This window comes from Panicum virgatum, chromosome 4N (genome assembly GCF_016808335.1).
Source record: "Panicum virgatum strain AP13 chromosome 4N, P.virgatum_v5, whole genome shotgun sequence".
In the NCBI taxonomy this organism is placed as follows: Eukaryota; Viridiplantae; Streptophyta; class Magnoliopsida; order Poales; family Poaceae; genus Panicum; species Panicum virgatum.
Window position 1 is genome coordinate 36,377,004 of NC_053148.1, and position 20,815 is coordinate 36,397,818.

The 20,815-nt window shown below is 39.9% G+C and overlaps 2 protein-coding genes across 4 annotated transcripts; one reads left to right on the plus strand and one right to left on the minus strand.

The window, feature by feature from the left end:
• Nucleotides 1-1,048: 1,048 nt before the first annotated feature.
• On the minus strand, nucleotides 1,049-6,782 carry LOC120670818 (50S ribosomal protein L1-like). The gene is made up of 10 exons (XM_039950984.1): nucleotides 6,101-6,782; nucleotides 5,269-5,355; nucleotides 4,158-4,199; nucleotides 3,974-4,079; nucleotides 3,571-3,635; nucleotides 3,441-3,485; nucleotides 3,260-3,367; nucleotides 3,052-3,139; nucleotides 2,467-2,513; nucleotides 1,049-1,560 (listed from the first exon to the last, which is right to left on the minus strand). The coding sequence occupies exons 1-10, from the start codon at nucleotides 6,674-6,676 to the stop codon at nucleotides 1,483-1,485; spliced, it is 1,242 nt and encodes a 413-aa protein (XP_039806918.1). The 5' UTR covers nucleotides 6,677-6,782; the 3' UTR covers nucleotides 1,049-1,482.
• Nucleotides 6,783-14,179: 7,397 nt separating this feature from the next.
• On the plus strand, nucleotides 14,180-19,399 carry LOC120668974. Of its 3 annotated transcripts, none has more exons than XM_039948800.1 (9): nucleotides 14,180-14,344; nucleotides 15,534-16,659; nucleotides 16,749-16,976; nucleotides 17,569-17,699; nucleotides 18,032-18,206; nucleotides 18,323-18,442; nucleotides 18,519-18,650; nucleotides 18,752-19,047; nucleotides 19,140-19,399. In XM_039948800.1, exons 2-8 carry the CDS (start codon nucleotides 16,249-16,251, stop codon nucleotides 18,773-18,775), a joined length of 1,221 nt encoding a protein of 406 aa, XP_039804734.1. In that variant the 5' UTR covers nucleotides 14,180-14,344; nucleotides 15,534-16,248; the 3' UTR covers nucleotides 18,776-19,047; nucleotides 19,140-19,399. The 3 variants fall into 3 exon arrangements, with proteins under 3 accessions (XP_039804734.1, XP_039804732.1, XP_039804733.1); XM_039948798.1 differs by having other exon boundaries at nucleotides 18,795-19,047; XM_039948799.1 differs by having other exon boundaries at nucleotides 18,323-18,427; nucleotides 18,795-19,047; nucleotides 19,140-19,398.
• The last annotated feature ends 1,416 nt before the right edge of the window (nucleotides 19,400-20,815 follow it).

Genomic DNA, 20,815 nt, shown 5'->3' on the forward strand with positions numbered 1-20,815 from the left:
TGAAACTCAATATCTATGATAGCACTCTTTGTGGAATGTTTTTTAAACACAGAATTGCACTTTTTATGGAATGGAGGGAGTAGATGAAAGGAAATGTCGTAAATTCTCGCAAACACCAAACATCGCATCTTTGTGTCTGCGAGAAGAATTTGCTTTCATATGAAACATATGCAAAAGCAGTGGCGGAACCAGGATTGAGTCGAACCCCGGGTCGAGTTTTAAGTATAGACGTCCACAAACTCACAGTTCAAAAGATACATGAAAATATAAACGGAAAGATAGATAACATACAAAAAGCGCCATCGCGAAGTAATATATTTATTCTTCTTCAGTAATTGATCCAAGTCCTTCTTCAGCAATTGATCCAAGTCCAGAAGTAGAAACTACTGCAAAATGAAAAAAAATTAGGCCGAACCCCGGGCCATGGCCCGGGCCCGGGTTGTGCATCCGCCCCTGTGCAAAAGTGAAGAGACCTAACTTGGATCGAATGGAAAATGTGGAGCATGGATGTCAATTTCGTGTGTCAACGGCTTCATTGATATGGAGCGAGAAGAATTTGCATATCCTTTCTTTTTCTTCATGGCATTGAAAGAGCGATAGAACATATTGACGTATACTTCTCAATTATGTGTTTCTGCTATTTAAAATGGACACCAATGATATCTCTAAGATTTTCCATATCATCTTGGAAATGCTACCCATTGTTCGTCTAAATGGTAGCTTAGCATGTTTAATCAGTTGTGCAGCCCTTTTGTCACCAAACATTCCGTAATAAACCTAAGCCGCACCGAGTCCAGGCCATCCGATATTGGCGCAACAAGACGAGCAAAATACACCTGTAGCCATCTGCTTTGAAATGGCGGCACCATCAGCCAACAGAACAGTCAAAATCTTTTGACCAACTCCAGATGAGCCAAGCAGACATGAGATATGTAGTTTGTTGTTTGTCCCACGTGCAACGGCAGGATAAGATAACGAGTTGAACACCACAGCTGCAGCAAACATTCTAGGGTTATAGAACGCTTGGGCAGACCGACCGGAACTGATAGCAACTCCCAAGGGCACTGTGCCAGTTAGCTCATTCTCACTTGTGGCCTTGTGGGTGCAAATTCCAGGTCTGATTCAAGTACAAGTATTCAGAAGCATGGTTCAATACTTCATTTCTTATTATAAAAAATAAGAGCTACCCTAAAACTACAATCTTTCTAGGAAGGAATTCGTGATTACATTTCATACATGTGAAAACCTTGGATGACAAAAGTGGACCAGCAACACCAATCACAAAATGCATGACCCAAGGACAAACTAAACATCCCATGTCGAATGTTCTCATCCACAAAATTATCATCCCGAGTAGCAAAACAGCAAACCATCCAAATGTTCTCAACCTGGTTATCAGTTATGCTCCACTGCAAACAGGCTACCATCTGCAAGCCATGGTTAGTGGAGAAAAAAATTCCATTCACCTTTTATTGTATTGTCTTAGCTGGCTTGGACCTTGTTATAATGATCAGCAGCAACAGATAATGATGGTATGGTAATAGGAAATCCAGGTCCCATCTGCAAGGACATTACTCCAGTAAGAAAAGAAAAATAGAAGAACAAGTTGCGGAGAAAATGCATCAAACAGGCCTTGAAGTTTATCACACAGAAAAGTATGCATGTCAGTAAAAGGACAAATCAAATAACTCGTCATAGTCCTCTTATGGCTACTCTTGGGCATGCTTACATGCAAAAATATGCTCAACTTTTAGTTTTGCTCACAGATTGTTAAGCCCGAGAATCACTTGGCAACTATTAACTAGTGATCGAAAGAACTCTAGAAGCCAAAAGACTGCTTGATAGATTGATCCACTGCAAAGATACTGTAAGGCTTGCTTGCAATCATTAAGAAGACATCTCTCTGTACACTACAGTGTAAAGGTGCTATCCAACCATTAGCAATACTGTATTCAGTGGTTGCACCATTCCATCCACCATTATTAACTTTATTATTATAGTTTTAAAAACATGTATCTCATTCTGAACAGAATACAGTACTTGATAGGGCCTATTGTTTCATGGATGTCCCAACAAACCTCCATTATTTGTAACAAAAAAAATTCCATCACAAGTTCATAACAAAATTCCACTATATAGACAAATGAAGAAATATGCACCACTAGTTCGCTACTACTGAGTTTAGAACGGAATATGTTCTGCCTAAAGGGAAGTATGTTTAGCACACACACAAAGCATGGTTTGTTAGCACACACACACGAAGTAGATACTATAACCACATGGCAACTACCAGGTACAACATCTGGTTACACTCCACCAGAATGAAAATTATAGTTGGTTTTAATAATTTTATTTTTTTTGACACTGCTAATAATTTTATTATTTGATGTAAGTAATCCATGGCATCCCTAGGAAATGCAACAAAAGGATTCAGCAGCAAGTATCACAGTCAAGAAGATAACTTACTGTGCTACTCAGTGTGAATTTCTTCACATATCCTACATATTTTGAAGCTGCAAGAAAGGGAGAATGTTAACAGCCTGGACTTGTAGCTTCATCACAATTATCAGGGGAACTGTGAACAACTAGAATGCGTAAATATAAAATACGCAAATATACAATTATAGAAAAAAAAAAGGTGACATGTTTACTATCCATATCACATAATCAGATAGCTTTTCACAGAGTCAAAATGAGCCTGCATGAAAACATATTTCACACCATTTTGATAGCATTGGTACTCAAAAAGTCCATATAGGGGCTATAAATTATAGTACACAAGAACTACACAACAATCATGCTCAGAGTTGATAGATTTGATAGCTTCATAATTATCAGGGGAACTACACAAGAACTTTAAAGAAGGAAGCAAGACAGTAGCTGACAGAGGATCAAAAGAAAATTGACAATTTTGTTAGCATTGCACTGAACACACCACACAAGAACTGTTTAGCAATCATGTCGGGAACTGACAAATTATGGGTAATATTTGCTTGTAAGGTCAAGTGTACAACAGCATGCCAGTATAAGTAGCGTCAACACATCACTTACTTTTCTTTAGACCCACTGGCTTAGCAAGTAAAAGTGCATGCACAAAAGCACCAATATTTTCACGTAAACTCTCCTCAGAGAAGTTCACCTGCAAATGACATGAACATAATAAGATGAGCCAGTAAACAAAAAAGTTTACAAATGCTCAGCAACCCAATATCTTGGTAGTGTCGCTAGGGCTGTTGGGATTAGTGCTGAGCTTCCATACCTTTCCAAGGCCAACATGCACTATAGCAGTTTTATCTATTTTGAAATCAACACGGCCTGATTTTGCCGCTTTGACAGCACCTGAAACATCATTTGTCACAGACCCTAGCTACAAAGCACCATGTGTCACCAACAGCGGAAGTTGAGGATGATTCTTCAATAAAACTGGTGAACATTCTTACCTTAGGATTAGGCATCAAGCCACGTGGACCCAATATCCTAGCAACCTGAAAAGGGAAGGCAACCAGGATGTTAATATACATCAATCAGAGATAAACTAACGTTAATAAGTTCACAGTGCTATGGTGTTACCTTTGAAAGACGGGGCATGAACATCGGGGTTGCTATGCACTTATCAAAGCTTAGTTTGCCTCCTCCTATACACATAATCATAGGCGGAAATAAAAATCCAAATATTATCAAATATATTGATGATGGAAACAAAAGGGTTCACTGATTAAAAGATAACTATAGGATACCAAGACAATAAGACACTGAACGAGGTAAAGACAAATGAATGAATGGTAACTGTGATTTTCACAAAAGAATGAATGCTTAGTTGATAATTCAAAAAATGTTGAGTGATAACTGAAGAAAAAAAGTAGTCTTTCAAGTTCATGGACATCCTCAAAGACATGACACACAGTACACAAGAAAGCATGCATGTAGATGGAAAGTGAACGATATGGTACAGCAACAGAGCGAATCAATGTACCTTTGCGGATCTCTTCAATCAACTCATCACCACCTACAACATCTGCTCCAGCAGCTCTAGCTTCGTCCGCTGCAGGACCTTCAGCAAATACCGCTACCCTAACAGTCTTAAAAAATAAACAAAAAAACTCAGTACAAAATACACATGATAGACTAAGAAGTATTCAGAAAGTATACCATCATACCTTGCCGGTGCCATGAGGTAATGTTAAGGCACCACGAACCATCTGTAACCCAGGTAGAAGTATGATCAGTATGTCAGATGATAAGTTTCCAAAAACCAATCAATCACAACCAGACCATTTGGTTCAGTGCATCATCTTGGCTACTGAATTGATGGGGCACTAGTTAAGCATAATTGCTTAGGATTTCATAAAGCTTCTGGACCTCCTACCATAGGATTTGTGACAAAAATTATTGTGCATTTGACTATATGGCCAACACAAAAATACCAAATTGTTCACAAAATCATGTTAGCAATACTGTTGTTCACTTATGTGGTTTCTGCCCTCCTTTTAAGGACTCTTGATCAGCAGAAAGAGGTATTCTCCATTTTTGTAATTGCAACTCAAATTATCTGAATCAATAGTTCTCTTTGCATTCCTAATATTTGTTGTCATAACTGATCGATTATGCTGAACTAACATAGTAACAGAACAAGTAATCAAGATGATGTGAGCAGATGAGCATGAATGAATATCACTGACACCACAATAGCTGCAGTTCAAGCAAATCTTAAACAATTATTTAAGAAAAAAAAACTGCCCCATAGGTCACCATAATTGTTTGGGTGTCCCTTCCAATGCATTAGCATTTTAGGTTACATTAATCATGCCATCTATTTTCATTCAGTAACGAAGTGGGGGCACTATAGAGCATTGCTAAACCCCTATACATGCCAAGCCCCTTGGCTCATGGAGCCATCACCTTTTCTATCATTCAAATAGCTTGTATTTGGACCTAACAAGAAAATTCATGGACAAGGCATGCAAAACTAAAACACAAAGATTTCACACTCTAAGTAGTTCAAGGCCAAGAACATCATCAAGGATTTCCAGACATAGTTCTTATGTGAGGCTTTTATGCAGTCAAATTTTATTGAACTATAAAATATTTACAATGACAGGGCATACAAAACATCACTGGGTATATCCTTGTACATTTTATAATGCTGTAGTTTCATTAATACTTAATAATAAAAGGTTCTAAAAAGTAACAGCCAAAGTGAGATCTTGGAGGGAGCAAAACAAAATCAATAATATCAAGTAAAAAAAGAACAGAGAGTAGAATGCATACCTGGTCACCGCGACGTGGATCAACACCTAACGTCACATGAGCTTCAACCGTTTCAACAAAATTCCGCTTCTTCTCATTTGTACTGGCCTGGAAAGCAGAAGAAGAACAAATTATGATTTGATAACTTCAAAGGAAGGAAACTTGAAAGATGGTACATTGCATTCAAGTCGAGCATCATAAGCATGAACATAATAGAAAACAAAAATGAGTCAAGCTATATTGTACAATTTCCAGGGTTAATAATTTAGCAGAACCCATGTGTTGTACCCACACTTCTCTCACCATCCACGACTTAAATTTGAAGGTATTCAAGGTTGGGGAAGTTATAATATTTGAGGCTAAGAGGTAAGTAAGTTTTGAATTTTGGCTCATGTTTTGAGTAAACAAAAGGTCATTGTCATCACAAGCACTACAGCATTGTCTTCTGGAACTTGGAGGTTATACATCTGCGTAATACTGGAGTCATGAGACATTGCAATCCAACTGCTTGTGGTTGTTCTGTAGCATTATCTTTTTTTTAACATAAGTTCTGTAGCATTATCATAGGACTCTACACATTACAGTTGAGGTTTCACAATTTTACTGTAATGGCAAACCACTACACCATTTCTACTTGACTGCGAATCAAACAAAATGTGTGCACATAAAAGCTAGCATGTGCATGCATAGCGATGATTTCTTCCATTATAGAACTCGCCCAATCAATCATTATCCAGTTCCAGCTCAAAACTCGCTAATATGAAAAAACCTTACAGGATATATACTCGTCTCATTGCGAACACTGCGGAGACTATGTGGATTATGGATTCAAAAAATCAGGAGCATAACAGACCTTGAGTAAGCGGATGGCGTCAACGAGATCAATGGCGACCTTCTGCGGCCGCTTGACGACGGGTATGATCGTCGGGTACGGCACCTGTTCCTCCTCGACCGGCACCCCGAAGATGCTCCTCGTGGGCCGCGCCGCGTCCATCCGGATCCGCTCCCCCTCCCCCCGCAGCCCCTCCTCCGGCGCCCCCTCCGCCTGCCCGCCGGCCGGGAGGTCCTCCGGCAGCGGCGCGACCTTGGAAGGGTACGAGACGGGCGAGATCACCGGCGCCGCGTCCTTCACGAACCGCATGTCCTGCCGCGTCCACTCCCGCGGCGGCATCTGCTGCTGCGGCCGCCGCGGCAGCGGGGACTGGGGGCCCCGGGCAGCTTCCGGGGCCGGCGGCGGGGCGGCGGGCTCCTCCGGCGGGGCCTCCTGCCGCGGCTTCGGGACGTAGGAGACGGGCTTGATGGACGGCGGCGGCGGCCGCCGCGGGGCTGAGCCGGAGTCGGCATCGGAGGAGAAGTGGAAGAGAGGGAGCAGGCGGTGGGGCTGTGGGTGGCGCCGCGAGTGGGAGAGGAGGAGCCGGAGGTGAGCCATCGCAGGAGGCGAGTGGTTGCGACGGCCGGCGGCGAGTGGCGAGGCCTTGGGGTTTCCGGGTTTTAGTCGGGGGAGGAGAAGGAAGGAAACGGGGACAGAGGCAGATGGGCTGGCGAGGGGGTCCTATCTAAACATCTATTTTTAAAATCTACTTTGGTCTATTTATCTACTGTAAATATATTCAATATTTTAATAAAATTAACTTAATATTTCGTTAAACATATTCAACATTTAATTTTTAAAATATTAAAACTGTAAAGACAAAATGTTGAAATATTTTAATAAAATTAACTTAATATTTCGTTAAACATATTCAATATTTAATTTTTAAAATATTGAAACTGTAAAGACAAAATGTTGAAATTGAAACACGAAATATTGTAAATGCTAAAACAAAAATGTTGGAGGTTTCTTTTCTGGTGAGCTTCTTCGACGGCGGAGTGCGCGGGCGCAGCGTGCGACACAGCAGCGGCTGCAGCAGCGCGCAGTGCCGCCAGCAGCATCCCAGCGGGCAGCACAGTAGCGGTGGCAGCCGCGCAACACAGCAGCACAGCAGCGCCAGCAGTGCAGCAGCGAGGCGGCGGGCAGCACAGCAGCGCCAGCACATAGCAGTAGCATAGAAACGCGCTGCTGCACACGACGGGCAGGCGCGCGGCGGCAGACGACGGGCGAGCGCGGCGCTCGCAACCCGCGGCGAGGCGGCGGCACATCCTGAGAAAGGGAGCAGCAGGAAGGAGAAAGCTAGGGTTGAGGAAATCTAACGGTTGAGGTGATCTGCACGAATCTCAAACATTGGAATGTGGGGAAGAAAAAATCTTTCGGAAGACATATAGGATTTGCAGATGGGCTGGGCCTCCTCGGTTTCATTGTGTCCTGATTGGTCGGCCCATTCTCTTAGCTGCTCTGTACCTTTCGAGGCCCTTTTTAGTGTGGACAAAAACACGCATGGTCCGGCCCAAAACTATCCGCATCCCACGTCGGCCCAAAAAATCGCACTGCAGTAGCGAAATATTCCATATACAGAGCAAAAAGTTGTTCCCAATGAAAAAACTAACAAATGAGTCGGGTTGGCCCCGTAACACGCGACCCACGCGACGTCGGGTTGGCCTACGGATTTGTTACCCATGGTCTTTATTACTGTCCATCCAACCTTTTTATAGCAGCATCGAAAGGAAGTCCACGCCATGCCTTCTATCTTCTAACGGCCCTCTCCTTCCCTTGCATGCTTTTCTAATATTTTTTAATCCAAAAAATATTTTATCTCTCCTATATTATCTCCGTTTCAAAAATCGATGACACCATTGTGTCTGATGTGATATGGACAAAACTAGACCACACTTGCTCTCTTTATGTACTTCTTTATGCGTATATCGGCATATTGTGCTGAGTACTTATGTGAATAGCAAATTTTTCTTTTGTATCAACTTATATGTATGAGTGTATGATAGATTTTATTTATAGTATCTTATATCTTATATGTATAGCAACTCATGTGTATTTGTTTTACATATATGATAACTTTTATTTTTATAACAAACTGTAAAAAAACTTATGTGCATGATAACTTATTCCTTTTTACTACTTATGTGTGATATTTGTTTTTTTTGGAAACTTATGTATATGATAGATTTTGTTTGTGAAAACTTATGTTCACCAGAGTAATTTTTGTGGGAACTTTATTTTTATGATAATATATTAAAAAAATTAACAAAAATATATAACAAATAGCAACTTGCTACCATGCAGAATATCTTCAAAAAAATATGCAAGTGCGATATAGTTTTGTTCGTCTTATTGAGTAGAACACAACAGTACAATCAATATTCAAAATGGAGACAATACAAAGGAGATAAAATATTTTTTAGATGAAGGTTTATACTAAAAAGACTTGCACGTACCAGCTGTACGTGAGGTAGGAAGCAAAATGGAAAAGAGATGGGGGTCGCGCACTTTGCATCCGCGTGACTAGTCGCGCTATATCCTAGTCCTTCGCGTATACTACCTCTATCCTAGAATATAATAATTTTTTGATTTGATCAAAATCAATTATTTCAACTTTGACTAATAATATCTTCAAAATTAATTACTTTTAAATATAAAATATTACATACTATGATACTTGGTTTCATTACGAATTTGATACTTGGTTTCATTATGAATTAACTGGCATCACTTTTATGTTGTTAATTTTATAGTTTTGTTTACACAATCAAAATTTAAAAAGTTTCTTTAAAAAAATTGAAAATAGTTATATTCTGAAACGGATATAGTACTTTGATAATTGAAAAGTCGTTGGAAGTACGTCAACTCTCTGAGCGTTTTTTTTCTTTGTTCCCTCGCCCTCCACATGCGGATGTGCTGCCTTGTTGGCCGGAGGCGACTGACCCGGATTGGTTGGCGATGACTTTTTCACAAAAGAGCATATTTCACTAAAGAAGAATTAAGAATTTTTTCCAACACCATGCGAGCTCAACCTAAAGACATAAAAGGAACATTACAGGGAAAGCAAATGGAGAAACGGCCTCCTACTGAAAACGTGGGCCATCTTCTCGGCCCAATGACACGCTGCTTTGCGATCGCGCACTGAAGAAGAGGCTGGGCTGAATCGTGAGTTGATTGGGCCCAAGATCTTTTTTTTTCCGGTGCTGCTGACGTTAGCCATTTTTCTAGTAGCCACTAGCCAGTCGGCAGCTCGCTCGCTCATGCTAAATTGCTAGGCAAGGAGCAGCTAGCAAGCAGGTCGTGCGGTTTGTTCGCGTGTCGCTGCCGCGGCCGCGCTCGCTATCATGGCACGAGACCTTTCCGAGCGGCGCACGGCCACGAACTACGAACGGCTCGTGACGAGGACGACTTTTTCTTTTTTTGTTCAGGCAATAAACTTGTCGCCCCGTCGCTTTACGAGCTGTCGATGTTTGTTGTGTAGAACTTCTAGTACGGGAGAAGGCGGCCGCTAGAAAAAAAGGCTTAAACCTGACACGTGCACTGGTAGTGATGCATGTATGTAAAGAGAACAAACAGTTATGGGTTCAAAGTAGTGGAACGCAGGAAACGACGTCGCAGATACGGCCGGGGGGGGGGGGGGGGGGGGGCGGGGGGGGGGGGTGGTTCTTAGCTTCAGTGACATTGGGTAGCAATGTCACAATGTAACATTTGTTAGAGCTCAGCCCTCCAAATCCAATCCAATGACTCTTGGCATTGGGCCCGCATGCAGGCAAAAAAATACCCCAAAGCGGCTAACAGACGGGAGACGGGAGTCGGGGACGGAACGGACAGCACGCCCCAATCCCGCACCGGCTGGGAAGACGCGGCGCCTGGCCGCCGGGCCGCCGGGCCGCCGCTGCGGGAGACCGCCGGGCTTCCCTCGCGCCGCCGCTGTGAAGCCGCTAGGAGTGGGGACGCCGCCCCTGCCGTGGTAGTCCTGCCTTGTGCGATGCCGGGGACGCAAGGAAGACCTCACGTACTCGAGTAGGAAGAGCGAGAAGGAGGCCACGATGACGACCGCGGCTACCTTCTATCTCTAGATCATGAGGGGCGCGAGGGACACCATGCCGCTGAAGGCGAGGAAGCCCTGCCCGAGGCCAAAGCTGCTGCCTTTGCCACGGCGAGCGGGCCGGGGCGGCTGATCCGACGGCAAGACGTCGACAGCGTCCGGCGAGGGAGGCGGAGAGGTACGTAGGCGGCGGGGATGGCGCCGGAGAGGGGGAAACGGAAGGGGATGGCGATGGCGAAGCGGCAGCGCCGCGCTTCCCGCGCTTGGAGGATAGGGAAGGCTGCTTCTTGAGGCGGCCATGGTTCTTGACGATAAGGTCGGCGAGGGAGGTGGGGAAGCCGGTTTGGACGGGGAGGGGCGGAGCGCGGCGAGGAGGTGCTCGAGGCGGTCGGACGGGCGTTCCTTCGGCGGGCTGGGCATAGGCAGCCGTGCCCCTCGCCGGCGAGCATAGGAGGACGCCGGCCGGGGCTGTGCAGATTCCGGGCGCCGTCCGCTCGGTCCACTCCGTCTGTTGCATGGTAGCTTTGAAACGGGATTAGTTTTTGCCTGCATGCGGGCCCAATGCCGAGAGCCATCTATTTATTATATTATTAAGGGAGTGTTAAAAAAAGCCACCACGTTCGCCGAGAGGGTTTAGAAATTCCCACGTTAATCTAAAAAATAGAAGAATTTGCACCGTTGGATTTTATGAAGATCTAACGGTTCAAACTAACTCAGGAGGTCATATCAAATACGATTAATAAATACTTAATTTCGGATTAAAAAAATTAAGGAAAATTAGGACATGATAAAGAGTCCACGCCGAATATGATTAGTACATAGCTTAATTCGGAATTAAAAAATAAAGAAATTAGGGTTTAACCAAAGAGATCATGTTGAATACAATTACTAAATAGGCAAATTTGAAATTATAAAATTAAGAAAATTGCATTAGCACTTGACAAAAAAATAATATTAGCCGAATAGCTAAATTAAAATTAAAAGTACAAAATTATATTATATTATATTATATTATATTATATTATTAAGAGAGTGTTAAAAGAAGTCATCACATTCGTCGAGAGGGTCTAGAAATTCCTATGTTAATCTAAAAAAGAGAAGAATTTGCACTGTTGGATTTTATCAAGATCTAACGATTCAAACTATTCAAGAATCCATATCAAATACAATTAATAAATATATAATTTCGAATTTAACAAATTAAGAAAAATTAGGACATGACAAAGAGTCCATGCCAAGGATTATCGTCATAAATATTGCATATTCCTGAACAACTTCAGTTATACAAACTAATCTGATGGTGGTCAATAAAGATTCATGATTCTGTGGGTATACAAATAGTTCCATATAAGTAATAATCGCGGGGATAAAGAGTAAAGCACTGAAAGCTACAAATAATGACTATTATTAGCTCAATCTAAATAGATGCATGTGAAAATCAGGAATTTAGTCGTGTGAGGAATCAAATAGCATAAATAATTCTTAATATTATTATTCCTGTCTAATCTTCTATAAGTACATGAAAAACACTAGGCACGGAACACAAATATGATCTATACCTCTAAAGAAGTATAGAGAAAGAGAATAGAAAAGGATAAAGAACCAGCAAGGTTGAATAGGTAAGGAAAGTAGAAAAATGAGAATAGAAAAGGAAGGCAGACATAAATGTTGTATATTCCTGAACAACTTCACTTATACAAACTAATCTGATGGTGGTCAACAAAGACTCACGATTCTGTGCGCATACAAATAGTTCCAAACAAGTAATAATCACTGAGATAAAGAGTAAACCACCGAAATCTACAAATAAATGTGACTATTTATTAGCTCAATCTAAATAGACGTATGAGAAAAATCAAGGACTTAGTTGTGTGAGGAATCAAATAGCATAAATAATTCTTAACATTATTATTCTCATCTAATCTTCTATAAGTACATGAAAAAATACTAGGCACGGAACACAAATGTGATCTATACCTCTAAAGAAGTATAGAGAAAGAGAAGAGAAAAGGATAAAGAAGCAGCAAGGTTGAATGGGTAAGAATAGTAGAAAAAGGAGAATAGAAAAAGAAGGCAGAAAAAATGATAAAATGAGGGCAAAAGAAAAGAACAAAACTGAATTTATTGATTTAGTCTATAAATAATATCATTAGTCACTACTATGTTATTTCATATGAAGTTATGTTATTATGAAATCATATATAAATTATGAGAAAAATATTAAATTATAGCAATGGCATGTTGGACATTTGACATCTTCCATATATTCATGAAAAAAATAGGAGAAGCGCTTCTACCAAGTGGTTTTCAAAACGGTTCTATATCCATAAAAGAAGCTACTCCATCCAAAAAACCACCACCGGAGTTATTTTAGCCACAGCTACAGGTCTGGAGCCCCGCTAAACCAAAGTTAATTGCCTACAGTACAAAACAAATGATTCAAACAAATGTACGTTGTTGCGGCTGCTCCTCTTCGCTCAGAAAAAAACAAAAGCCCTGAGACACAATACTAAATAGGGAACTTCTCCATTAGATGCATCAGACGTGATACACACTAATCAATTTCAAATATACGGAGGAACAAAATGGAAGACAGAGAAATCAATAGAAATAGCTAGAGAAAATGGAAGATAAAGAAAAGAGTTAGAAACAATAACAAAAATATATATGGAACTATCTATCACCGAGATGACAAAACTCTAAAGTAGGCCAATTTGTGCAGTCATATGGGCTAAAAACTAATAAATTGTGCAGTAACCAAAGTGTGAAAAATAATAATAGGTTTGATTAAATAAAAAAATTACAATATATATGCATTAATATAGCTCACATATATATAAGTTTTGCATAACATTTATTTACCAAAGTTAGCAGGAGGCCCCAACTTACATTTTTATTTTGCTCCCATGATGAGTCAGATCTAGATCTGCTAGATGCTATTTAAGTGCTCTAAAAACTACACTAGATATATTTTCGCTAAATAATAATCAAAATATTGCAAGATACAAATCGAACTCTAACATCTAAGATACAGATTGTTGGCAAACATAACTAACACATACATATAAATATATTTCATAACTATTTATAAAAACTTTAGAGAAATACAAATATGTACAGTAGGCATCCGTATTCAAGGTAACCCAAAATTAAATTGAATCCTCAAATTTAGACTTTCCAGGTTAAAGTACTAAAATATGCAACTATAATATAGAACAAAGCAACATAAAATTTGATGATTGATATGAACTACTATGCATAGAATGCTACAGGTAGTATTGAAAAAGAGCAAACGAGAGATAAATAAATTATGAAATACATCTCTACTATCAATATAAATTTTTTAAAGAATTAAATAAAAAACTACCTACCCGCACTATTAGCGTGGCCCACCTTGCTAGTTGGATTGGATTTGAAGGGCTGAGATCTAACAAATGTTACATTGTGACATGGGGTGGGGGGGGGTCACAGATGATGTCCGGGGTGGACTCGATGGAAGAAGCACCCTTTCTCAACGCGTCGGTGTGTACAATGCATCGCTAGCTGCTGAATTTCCGGGACCATTTCTTCGTAGATTTATTTTGTTGGTCCTGAAAAATTTGAAATGTAACTCGCCACCTCCAAAATTTTTAGGAGCACGATAACAGCAACGTCCGATCTGGAAAGTGTTGGAACAATCATTAATTAATAACTACTCTCTCCGTTCTTTTTTAACTATCGTTCGGGAAGAGGCAACAGTCCGTGCCCATCGTAAAAAAAATAGATTTACTCGGCGTCAGCCGATTGAAATTTTGTTATTCGTCAATCGACGACGCGGCTCGTACGATATGAAGTGGACGTTGATCCTGGATCCTGTGTTATTTCTTTTCCGGGCCCGCACCAAAGGCTACCTCGTGTCTGTTACTTTGTTAGCGGGTTCAAATTTGTGCTAGGTGAGACCCGTGAAGGATGCCGCATTAATTATCCGGGCTACAATGTTCTCATCATTTCCCCCACCCACCCTACCCTTTCGACTTCTCAGTCAGAGGCTCAGACCCCCACCCACTCTTGCGTCTGATAGAAGGAAGCCAAGGGGTGGCCATGGTTCCTGGGCGCCTGTGTGATTCTGTGCCCAGATCGCCGGAGCCCCCATCGGCGACAGCAACTAGTGCGAGGAGGAGGCAGCGGCGTCCTCGACTGTAAGTTTCTCATCCGCGAGTGTGCCCTCTGCGATTTTGTTAGGGTTTCCACCTAGATCCCCCATGATTTGTGCGTGTGTTTGATTTATATTCCATTTCATGGATGGAGGGGGAGGGATTTGGAGGGGGCACAAGGAACTCAGTGTGCGTGAGAGGGCTGGGGTGAGGGGATCAGCACATGCTTGTCTAGATTTCTTCACACGACCACCTCTTTGAGATGGATTTTCATGTTTCTGTTCCGAGATTGGGGGAAGGGATTGTAGCTGCACGCACTGAGGGCAAGTGCCGACCCGGAGCCTGGTGTGTCGGGCGGTGAGAGCTCAGGCGAGCACGCTGCCGCGGGTCCCCCGCGGATGGGGGTGTTTGGAGCTGGCGTTAGCCAGGCAAGATGCAGGAACTGTTAGCCACGGATTGAGACACCAGCATGCTTGGTAGGGGATGTTGTTTTGTGAACGTGTATAAGGGAGGGGGTTGGGATTGTTTACTTTTTGGTGGTGAGACCAGGTGTGGTCGATCCCTTTGTTTTGGCACACAATTACAGTTTTTAAGTTGGCTGTTGTGTGCGGATCTACTATATAGGTGTTAGGGTTTTTGGTTCATTTTTGCTTGCTCCATTTTTTGCAGAAGTCATATACATTTCTAGCACCGAAAAACTACCTTTTCCCATCTTTTGGTTGTTCGTATGGAATACAGGCTACAGATCATGAACTCAGAGTATTTGAAGTCATAGATAAATGGTAATCTAGGTGCTTATAGGTACTAAAAGAATAAAATATTATGGCTCATTTTATTGTTGATGTCAGGTTCTATCTGTGTTGGCTCACCATTTTCCTCCAACCCACTCACTTTGATACGGTTTGCTTGGTGGTTCTGACTTTCGTAATCACACATGATTTTTATTGTCTATTATATGTTTATGTCTGTGTACACATTTTTATTGGTACTAATAAACGCGATTGTTTTTAGGTAGGTTGTGATTGATATCCAGTAGGGGGTTACTAAAGTTGGGTTATTTTGATTTCAGCCCATTGGTTTGGTGGGTTACCATCGTCTAGTGTTTTAGTAGACCTTGTTTTTTGCCTTATCATATTAAACCATTTGTCAATTTTTTTTAGTGGGTTACCATTCTTGTCAGTTCTTTTTTTACTGTTATACATGCTAACTGTATGACTCTTTTTGTTTTGATCAGGGGGGAAGTTCTTCTTTTGCTTCTTTTTCAGCTTTGAAAGCTCCATATTTGAGACAGTAATATTTTGATTTGCTTTACAACGGTAATGTAATACTTTTTGTAGAACTGTTTATATTCCTTTTCTTGTACAGGTAAGCCATGATTGAATAAGTTTTTTATTTTGTGCACTATGACCTAGTGTTGCTGGTGTATGAGCATATCATGAACTAGCGTGATCATCCTAGAGTTAATATGTTTGTTCTAAGGGGTGTTGAACTGTTGATTCTTGAAAATAATATCTTTATATTTGATTTGATTTGCCAAGACGCTTTTGTATATGATTAAAAAATTAAAACTTGTAGCAGTTTTTGGCTGGTTAGGGAGTAGTGCTATTTTTTTGCTAGATTACTGAACTCTCCCTCCCTCCCTAGTTTTGTGTATGTGTCTTTGTGGATCACCTAGAGCTTAATCATAATTTCACACAGTTAGGTGCATAGAATTAGTCAGTTAGAAGAACTAAATTTATACTATTCCAGGATGTGTCATATTTATGTTCTGACATTCAAGCAAATTATTTTTCAATATCATGTTTGTTGTAGCAAATTATTTTTTTTATGATTATGCATGCATTCTGCATCATAATGGTTTGAATCACAGTATGTTGATGTTTGTGTCCCCAAACTAATATAGATTGGTGTATGTTTGTACTACCTTTTCTTGCTGCTTCTTTTGCTAGATGAGTCAACTTGCACGTGGTAATTTCTATGATGATGTCCAAGATGATCATGAGTATTTAGACTCATCTGAGAGAGATACTGATGATGAAAATTATGAGGGAGCTCCAAATGACAATGCACACAGTCATAGTTCTGGTTTTGTCCATTTGAGTTCACTTGATGATGATGCACTTTTTAATATGCTAAAGAAATCAGTAAGTTATCTTTTTTGCATACAGGTTAGCTCGGGTATTAGATCTTCAAAAACTATCAGTATGATGGACGCTCCTGCTCCATCCTTCCGTCTGCTTGAAGAATTTGATGACAATGATAATTTCATTGACGATCCACGCAAACGTAGAGCTGCTGGCTTACCTTGCGATGGGAATACAATCTATGATTATCCCACATGTGTGCCATATCATGATGAGGTTTAGATTTTTTCCTTTTCCTTTTTTTCACTCTTTTCTTTTTCAAGTTTACGTATTCTTTCTAATTTTTTATATTTTTTGTTATGCAGGAGCACATTGTGCCAAACTCTGAAATTCCAGCTCCCACCCACAGCACAAGCCATTGTAAGCCCGCACACAACCCAAGTATTGCCGATGAGCCACCAGGTGACGGCATCAATGCTGATCATCATCAGGATAGCCCTGTTTTCGATAGAACACCAGATGCAAATTATGACTCGTCACGCGAAGCAATTCCACTAGCAGCTGTTGACATTCAAGGCCGTCTCATATTACTAGTATGTTTGTTCCTTTTTATTTTAATGCTACTTAAAATATATCTTGTTATACTTCTAAATGGTTGTGGTCATATCATATCTCATAACCCCCATATTTTTCATAGTTTCACTAGTTGATTTTTTGATATTAGCTCTGCCTAGAATATACATTTCGCCCTTAGTTGAAGTTGTGTACCTGAATTTGTGTAGTACAAGTTAGGATCTGCTGACTATTTTTGTAACAATGTTATCCATTTTTTCTCAATGCTTGTGTGTGTCTCTCTCTATCACTCTATGCAACACATAGTAGTTGCAGGTTTTGCTGGTGGTAAAACTTATCTTAGTGGATTTTTGTTGGCGGTAAAACTTATCTTAGTGGATTTTTGGGTTTATTTTTTCTACACAAGTGATGTATAACCTTTTTTAACTAAAATTGATAGATTTTCAGCTCTTTTAAATATGTCAATTTTTTAGATGTTCATGTGTTGACATTTGATTTTCATAAAAAATTAAATGTTTGTATGGAACCCCATCCCCCAAGTACCAGATGCTACCCTACATTGAAATTTATTGTTTCTATTTATTTTTTTCTTAAATTTTTCTGCTTGTGCAGAGCCCCCAAGAATCACCTGCAACCCTGAAGTTCAAATTACTGGATTCAAGAATTTCAATGCTTCCTGCAGCACAATGGCCAAAGAAGTTGACGATATCTACAATGCTTCTTGCAGCAAAGTTACCAAAGAGGTTGATGATATAAACAATGATCCAGGGATCTCATGTTTCAAAAAATGTGAAATGATTGGATTCAATCTTGGTAGTTCTTCAGCAGGAAAGCAGCCAAGGCGCCCCCGACATATAATACAACCCAATTCTTATTACAGAAACTTTCAAACCAATAAGTGCAATACAAGATTCATTGTTTCACCTCAAGACTATATTGTTACTCCATCACAAAATTCTTTATGTTGTTGATTTCTTTTTCTCTATCTTGTTTGAATAGTAGTGTCTCTAATTTTCTTTCTATCTCTGTCTTGTTTGAATAGTGTTGTCTCTAATTTTCTTTCTATCTTTTGCAGCACTGAAGTAATCAATTATGACAATGTTCATGTTAGTTATCAGCAGCTAGCAACATTGAGGCATTCTGAAAAAGTATATGTTGATAAGTTTGTCATCAATGCGTTTTGCCGGAAGATGTTCAAGGATAAGCACCCTAAAGATTCTCGCTGTCATTTCTTCTTCTCCACAGTTGGTGTAAGTGCATATCCTTGTAATTCCCAATATTTTCTATTTAATTCTACTATAATTCTTATTTTCCTTTTTTCATTCTGTTTTTTTTTTGGTTTTGTTTTATGCGGCATTTTGGCCAGGATTATCTTATGAACCATGAATGGAACCAGACTTTCTTACATGACACTTGTCGGAGATGCTTCACACTTGCAAATGGATGTTTCAAGTTCATAGCATCAGATTACGTAAGCAGCACATCTGTACATCTCTCTTGAATATGATATTTTCCTTTTGGAATTTTCTTAACAATCTCCTTTTTTCCTATCCTGCATGTAGCTTTTCTTCCCAATTCTACATGACGACCACTGGTTCTTGTTCATTGTCGCTCTACATGATGGTTACTTTATCTTCCTCGACTCATTCTTCCGTGAAGATGAACTGTACCAACAGAATGTTAGAAGCACTATTGTGAGTCTTTTTTTAAAAAAAATTTGCATGCAAGTTTCGTGCTCCCTTTTATTAATTCTCATCTGATTTTCTTCTCTTTATTGATTTTCATATCCATCTAGATACCAAATTTTGTGAGAGCCTGAGATGAATTCATTGGTGTAGATTGGAATTTTCATGAGTTTGTCATCCACTACGCACCTGTTCCGAAGTATGATATGAAGTTTTTTTCAAAGTATGATGATGGAGTTTTTGTGATGAAGTTTCTGGAGTTGTGGGACCCACACGTCGACATGTTACAAAAATTTTCATCAAGTAATATCCCAGATATCAGGTGCAATACATGAATAGTATGGTATTTAGCCACCACAACAGCAATAGTCATGCGAAGGATATGGTCAGCAATCATAAAGCAATGGTCAGCTCACTTTTCAAAATTTTTGTTTGCTTTTCTATTTTGAAATTTATTTTATTGTAACAGTATTTTTTTATTCTTTTGAACATATACAGCTGGAGCTGAAGCGAAGACCTGGATTCCAACCATCTAGTTCTTTGCAGTTCTAAGAATGCGGATGATGTTTTGGGGTACAATGTGTGTGTGGGGGGGGGGCTGGTGGATTAGTGTAGTGGTGCTTGGCCTGCTGGCTGTCAAGACTAGTGTACCCAACCGTTGATTTTGTTTTCTAAATGCAGAACTGTTTTGTTATGTTCGAATGTATAACCTTTTCCTTTCTCCTTTTGCTACTGATTTTTTTTCATTTCACGTGTCTTTGGTACTGAATATTGTGATACGGATCTTAATCTCATTATCTGTATACACTGTGTCCTTAATCCCCCCTTTTTTATGTGCTAATGTTTTCTGTGGTTCTCGATACAAGTTTTTCATGAAAAATATATGTTTCAGTGGCATAAAAGTTTCAAGACAACTCAGTATATATTTCTCATACAGTAAAGTTCAGGTATGTGTCATTTCTTTGCTCGCAATATATATTTCTTTTTGGCCATCTTCCATACTTCAGTATATGATAAACAAGCTGGGAATATTTTGTGATTGTAACTTCTGGAACATTTGTCATCCATAGAACTCAGGTTCTTCATCAGCTATCCATACAACTCAGTTTTTCACATCATTTTTTCATCAAGTTTGCTATCACTTTTTTTTCTCAGAGTTATCTGATTATGCCTCCCAAACACAAACATCCCCAACTGGTTCTATAGCACACAAAATTGTAGTTTTAATTGTTTCTTCATTACATGGAATCACAAGAAATAAAATACAATAATATTCTTCAGACAGTCTTTAATACATATTAACATACTACCATGATACAATAGATAATAATAGAATTTTTTTCTTATTTTCCACACTCTCTTGCCTCCTCGACTGCCATCCAGCACGAGTAACCACATTTCTTTTGCCTCCTGTACTGTCTTCTAGCACGAGTAATTATGATTCTCCATGCTGCCTGCCATCTACACAAAACAAAACATAGCATGTTTTTTAAAAATTAAAAATTATTTTTTCTACTCCGCAAAATAAAAAACTGATGGATTATATAGTAATCACCTGTGTTGTTTGTAGTTTGTGTTGGATTGGCTGTTTTTTTTTGTTGTTGATGCTTTCTTCTTCACAGCTCCTCCTTCTCCTGGTACCTTAGTGCATGTTGCTCTATTATGTTCATGAGAACCACAAGTGCTACATGTTATTTGCTTTTTAGTCCGTACAATCTCCCCATATGGAACAAGCCTTCTACTTTTCTGCATGGTTTTTGGTCTGCCTTTTCTAGGTACAACATCTGGATTCTTAAATAAATCTGTGTCTTTGCCTGAGTCTGGGAAATCCTTTTGTTGCACTATAAGTGTTGGCACTTCATAGTCTGCTGTACTTCTAGTTCCATTACAGATCAATGATGTTGATGTGTGCCTGTCAGTTATTTGACGTGGATCTTCATTGTTTGTGTAACTGTCAATCTCACTTGTGAGATTTGTATTCATTTCCTACCGCGAGTCATTTATGATATTCTCATTTTCTTCTGTGACCGGAATCTTTCTCAATTCAGATTTGATTCTTCGAAGTTCAGCCACCATGTAATTTGTCCTTTCAAGATTCAGGCAACCTTCTGAGGCAACATCAACAAAACATTTTGAAAGTAAGTTATATCTGAGAGTGCAGTTTCTCCCTGTCA